Source organism: Cyclopterus lumpus, chromosome 4, assembly GCF_009769545.1.
Source record: "Cyclopterus lumpus isolate fCycLum1 chromosome 4, fCycLum1.pri, whole genome shotgun sequence".
NCBI lineage: Eukaryota > Metazoa > Chordata > Actinopteri > Perciformes > Cyclopteridae > Cyclopterus > Cyclopterus lumpus.
This window is the reverse complement of record NC_046969.1, coordinates 18,798,481-18,804,480: the sequence shown is the minus strand read 5'-3', so window position 1 is coordinate 18,804,480 and position 6,000 is coordinate 18,798,481. Positions and strand designations below refer to the sequence as shown.

At 42.0% G+C, this 6,000-nt stretch overlaps 1 protein-coding gene across 2 annotated transcripts; it reads right to left on the bottom strand.

Moving 5' to 3' along the window:
* Positions 1–317: 317 nt before the first annotated feature.
* On the bottom strand, positions 318–3,164 carry s1pr4 (sphingosine-1-phosphate receptor 4). Of its 2 annotated transcripts, none has more exons than XM_034531578.1 (2): positions 3,033–3,164; positions 318–2,379 (listed from the first exon to the last, which is right to left on the bottom strand). In XM_034531578.1, the coding sequence occupies exon 2, from the start codon at positions 2,210–2,212 to the stop codon at positions 971–973; it is 1,242 nt and encodes a 413-aa protein (XP_034387469.1). In that variant the 5' UTR covers positions 2,213–2,379; positions 3,033–3,164; the 3' UTR covers positions 318–970. The 2 variants fall into 2 exon arrangements, with proteins under 2 accessions (XP_034387469.1, XP_034387470.1); XM_034531579.1 differs by lacking the exon at positions 3,033–3,164 and adding an exon at positions 2,925–2,943.
* Between the last annotated feature and the right edge of the window lie 2,836 nt (positions 3,165–6,000).

Genomic DNA, 6,000 nt, shown 5'->3' with positions numbered 1-6,000 from the left:
AGGAAAGGCAAGACTTTAAAACTTAGGTAAAAGATATTTTCTCTCACGGGTGTTTTGCAAGGCCTGCATTAAACTGATGAGTGAACAAATATCTTGTTTTTGTCAGAGATTAAAATATGTAATTTGAATGTATTGGGATATGTCAAATGTAGATATTGTCAATTTAAAAAACATGATTTGTTGAGGTTACTTTAATGTGTATTTTCAGGGTGAGAGCGTCTACAGCATTTAGATTCTTCTATCAGGACTTCGATGATGTGTCTCCCTCCAGAGAAACACAGAGGTAGTACACTAACTGAAAACAGCATGTGCTCGTGTATTATGCAAAATAAACTTTATTTATGTTTTCATACAGTAAAACTTCACAACATGTTACAACACGATGCAATGCAATACAAGTTCATACATATTTTTCTATTCTAAACATTTTCCATTTCCATGTTAAGTCTTAAGTAGATACTAACTCTGGTAAATAATCTGTCATCATAAAAATACATTCTATTTTTGATTGAGTAATACCAACAAGTACACTTGACTGACACAGGATTTTAAATCGAGCCATCAATATGTGTTATTCTCACACATTTCTCTCCTGAGCAAGAACCCCCCCCCTCAAAATGCATTACTCTTGTAAGCACAGTAATGGGCAATTCAAAGCTCTCTGCATTTGCAGCGTACCAGAGTTGTGGTGTCAGGTTGTCTGTGTTCCAGCGCTGACGCACGGCACAGTGCAACAACAGATCAATAAAGTCTGTCAAACCAATGACAAACGGAAGCAAAAAAGAAACTGCTTATAATTGCGAGGATGGATACATATTTTGAACAGGTTGTATGAGAGTGTGTTATCATCATCAGTGCAAGTACCTCCAGGCAAAGCACTGAACATTCAAACCAAAACTCAGAGGAAACGGTTAGATGTGTATCAGGGCACACAGGTCTTGCTTGCTTTGGGAGGGGAGCACATTGTGGTCTAACCGCTTGAAACTGACAGGCAGCTGGTGGTGGAGCTCAGCCTATATTTCTTGGGTGCCCTGCGAGGCTTGTTTGGAGTTGATGGTGGGGAGGCCACGCTCAGATTCCTGATCTTGTTAAAACTGTTCCTCAGACTGTCCCTCCTGCTCTCTGAGGTGCTGCTGGTCTCCCTGGATGTGAATGTGTCTGGGTGACAGAGGCCAGCCTTCAGACAGCAGCAGCATAGCAGCTCAGTGATAGCCTTCCTCATATCACTGCTGCCCAGGGCGTAGATGATGGGGTTCAGGCCAGAGTTTAAGACAGCCAGGGAGATGCAATAGTCAGCGCTGAACAGCAGCGCACACTGGTGGGAGTCACAGAAGAAATCCACCAGTAACAGCAGGAACAGTGGCCCCCAGCACAGCAGGAAGACTCCAACTATAGTGATCACAGTTTTCAGCAGATCCAAAGAGCGTTTGCGACTGCGCTGGAGGCCCAGCTGTGCACTCTTGTGTACGTGGTGGTAGATAGCACCATAGAGCACGCCGATAGACAGGAGGATAAAGAAGAAGATGATGAGAGAGAATAAGATGTAGTTCTTGGAGTAGAGAGGGAGAAGGGTGGAGCACCGGTCCAGGCTGCACACACAGTTCCAGCCCAACAATGGGAGAAAGCCAATCACCATAGCCAAAATCCAGCAGAGTGCCACCCAGCCGTAGATCTTATAGGTCTTCCTCGCTGACTTCTGGGGCAGAGGCTTTATCATGGTGCTGTAACGCTCCACAGCAATCAGAAGCAAACTGAATATGGATGCAGCCAGGGCCACAAACAGCATCCCTTCCCTGAAGAGCCACAGAGCAGGGGTGAGGCGAAACGTCTGGCTGCCGGACATACAGATGTTGACCAGGTAAGCAGCGCCGGTGAGGAGGTCACTGAGTGTGATGTTGGCAATGCAGACGTAAACCCAGCGTCGGCTGTGGCGGATGCGGGAGATGACGGCCACCAGCACCAGAAGATTCTCAAGGATGATGAAAATACTGAAGAAGAGGAAGCCGGCCATGGAGGCACTGATGTGGTTATGTTGGTTTGAGATGGTCCTGTTCTGCAGGCGGCCGGTGTGGTTGTAATGACGCAGGATCACATGGTTGATCACGCTGGCTGCAGTGGTGGCGTTTGATATGGTGGTGTTGCTGGGGTAACTGGGCAAGTGGTACAATTGGGGGCAAGAGGAGGAGGAGGTGAGGTAGGAGAAGGCCGTCATAGCAGCAGCTTTGCTGGTCGAAATAGAGGCTGTGGGTGGGAACAGGCTGAACCGGGCCGGTACGAGCTGCACGGGAATTAGTGTGGAACTCCTGTTGTTAAACAGGCTATCATCACACTCTAACCACTGGAGCTCCGCCTGTGCACAACACACACACACACACACACCTGAGAAGACAAAAGAAGAAGAATATTATGAACAATTTCAATACAGCATCTCTAAGTAAAATGCAATTCCCCTCGCTCTCACGACTGTATTGTGTGCTTCCTCATTACGGTGCTTCAATCAATTTAAAAGGCATCATTTAAAAGCCTCCCTCGTGTAGAACCCTCTACTAGCTGTGGTTAACGCAGGACGAGCGAGCAGCTGCAGCGGGCATTTAAATCCCCACGTGAAGGAAATGCAAACATGTGTTTTCTTCCAAGAATGCTGCTAAATGCGTTCATAATATTCCCAAACAACATTTCATGGAGAATAATGTTAAATAGTTGCAAAAATGACAAAAACATACGTTTTCTTTTTTTATCCTTAAAATCCTTTGACATCAATCCAAATAAATTAACCACAAATGACTAAAGAAAAATGAAACTCTTTTTCTTTTTGTTATCAAGGGTTATATTGTTTGAAATAAAAATGCTTTTTTTTCAATTACACATAAAGTTCTTCATGTTGTACCCCAAGCGTTAAGTACATGACAAAATATGTTGAAAACCTTTTATATTGCACTCTAATTGTATCCAATATATGTTGATGAAATCCATTACATGTTAATATCATAGCTGTAGAGTGATGTGAATGCTGTGCAGTGGGGAGTACTTACTCTCGCTGCTGGTGGGGATGCTGAGTGAGGGAGGGAGGGAGGTGAATTTTACATTTGATGGGGAAGTAAGCCAAAGAAGGTTAGATGTCACACACCACACCCATAACACACACACACACACACACACACACACACACACACACACAACATGCAACAGAGGGATTGCCGTCATTTCACATTATTTTACTCTCACTGATATTTTACAATTCTGCACCACTTTTCTGGTGCATCAAGACCACCATGTTTTCCCAGTACCGCATATGGATTTAACACTCAATCATATTGCTCAAGCTGCCCTACGATGACTTGTACAGGAAAGGCCTTTTCAACACACGTGTCCGACGGGTTGTAAATGTTTTGTAAATCTAACACAGCACATTGTTTGAAGGATATGTGGCAAGAATCTCACTTCTCACCCCAAATTAGAGTTTATGTATTTTTTCTCAATACTTCTCAGAAAGTAGAAAAACAGGAACTCCAAGTCTGATGGAAAGTGCCCCTCCCTGCCAATAGAGGGTTTCATATATACGTTTCATCACACAGCTGTTGTTGCTGGTTTGGGTGCACAAGAAACATACTCCATACTCATATTTTCACCATGCATGGCACACTTGAGGTGAGCAAACCTCCAACCATGCTGCCACAGGCAGTGGCATGGAGACCATGACACTTTCAAGTCAACCATAAACATACAATACACTGAGAACCAGCATAGCGAGCACCAGAAAGTGGTAACAGACTCCAAAACCAAGAGACCACTTTTTGAATATGAGCAAAACCAGAACTCGTGGCTGAACACATTAGCCCTTCAAAGTGGATTGTTAAAAGACTTGTGATTATACATTTCAAGCTTTCAGCAAAGTAGGCTCTAATTGTATCCACTATACGTTTCATTTATCAAATGCTTCAAAGGCCTGCTAGTGTGGTCTGAAAAAAGGTTGAAAGAAATGTTTGAGAAAATAAAACTAAAATGACCCGATGTTTCTCAAGGAATTATTGTTTTTTTGTGCTTATAGAAAATGTTTAGTGATACAAAGAATTGCGAGTGGGTTTCATCTGTCATCTTCCCTCTATGGCCATAACAAAACTGTGTTTTTACTCAACAGGTCGCCTGCAGGTTGCATGGTTTCTCCGTTCAAGAGCAAGAAATGGAGAGCGCAAATAAAGTCATGAAACCACACGAAGGCAACAGAACTGTGAGGCATTGACTTTCGTCGTGCAACAGTAAGGAGGCATGACGGGCCTTCCCCGTAAAAACCACAGTATCTCATAACACAACTTCTCCTTTTTAGTCCTGAGATGTAAGAAAATAGACGTGCATCACCAAAACATTGTAATATAGTAAGAATTTAGATATAGAATAGAGAGGAACAACACAATTCAATTCACAGCTATACTGCAACCTGAGGTGTAAACAACACTCGCAACTGTTGAAAACGCCCTTCCGCTGAAAATATAACTTCAAACAGCATTGTTACCACAAAATGTGTACAAGCTAGTAACTGTTTGTGTGTGTGTGTGTGTGTGTGTGTGTGTACTGATAAGCAGAGCCAGAAATGTAGACATTTGCTGTCGTTGCTCTACACAAGATTGTGCTTGTGCCCTCAAGTCAGTCCAGGTTCTATTCTCCATCACTTTCTTTTATATTTTTGCATCCTGTTCAGAGTTGCAGGGGGCTGAAGCCGGTTTGGCAGTTTTGTCAGTGTTGCTCATTTGTGATATAATATAATGTATGATCTGTAATGTTTGTTCAAGCATGTTAAAAAAAGAATAACTTTCTCAGTGAGCCCTTGTGTCATGAACATGATGACATAACCAGAGTTTTATCAGTCCCACCATTTGGTCTTAAGGCACTTTCATATCTGCATTCCTAACAGTACTGCACTGATTGAGGTTTTGCGCTTATAATATTTTACGTAAAATATTGTTTAAATGTTTTTTAAAATGGCATAAACATTGATGTAGCAGAACATCAAAACCTGCCACCTACATTACCCACAGTGCAACTCAACTGTCCACTATTTGTTTCTTGAGCCACCAGCTTCAAGCAGAGATGAGGAGTTACACGAGGTCTGGTGGCCTCAGCCCAGTCCAACTCCCCATATCTTTTCACGTTGTTGTATTCTTCAGCTCCAGTTGATTGTGACTCAAGTGACATCACTTGAAATACTTCATTAAATTTCATGGCGCTCCTTCTGGAGCCACAAAAGGCTGCACGATCTCGAGGGTAGCAGCTGGAATGAAAACCTGCAGACGGTTGGCTCTGCATGGCATACGCCATCCCTTATACCATTGCAGGGGTGTTGTATGCCAGTTCCAATCTCATGTTTGAGAGGTTATTGGTCACAACACAAAGTTTTTTTCTATTATTATAGTGACACCATCTGGCCAATCAGTGCAATTTATTAATCAACTTAAAGATCCTGCCTTGCATGGTGTTGATCAGTCGACATCTGGTGGCCACAAAGCAGTATTACAGTCATTTTCCTGTCAAGACGAAAACATGGCGCATCACTCACTGTTAGACCGCTGTCACAACACTGTAATTGTTGTAAATGTCACAACATTGTAATTACAATCAATATGGATGGCAGACACAACGCAACATAACATGAATTGGAATAAATCACAATTTATCATTATTTTTCAACTGAATTGTAAATCTCGATTTCACCACTGTATATGTTGTGTTGGTTTTATTTTGAACATACCAACAATTCACTCACTATATTCATTTGAAGTCTCCAATACATTTTTTTAAATATGCAGTGAGCAAAACATTTTCAATAAAGTTAAAGACACGTTTTTATGCAAAGGTCACATTATGAAACCAGTGTTGGATAAAACACAACAAATCTAACCACGGTGAGTACAAATCAAAAAACAATTACTAACCATGAACAAGAATTAGACCTTATGTGTTTTAATGAATTAGTATCAAAGAAACAATATATACAAAAGTGTAAAC

Bases quoted from the DNA above. Each gene is read 5' to 3' on its own strand.
- s1pr4 (XM_034531578.1), bottom strand. From the start codon at position 2,212: ATGACGGCCTTCTCCTACCTCACCTCCTCCTCCTCTTGCCCCCAATTG.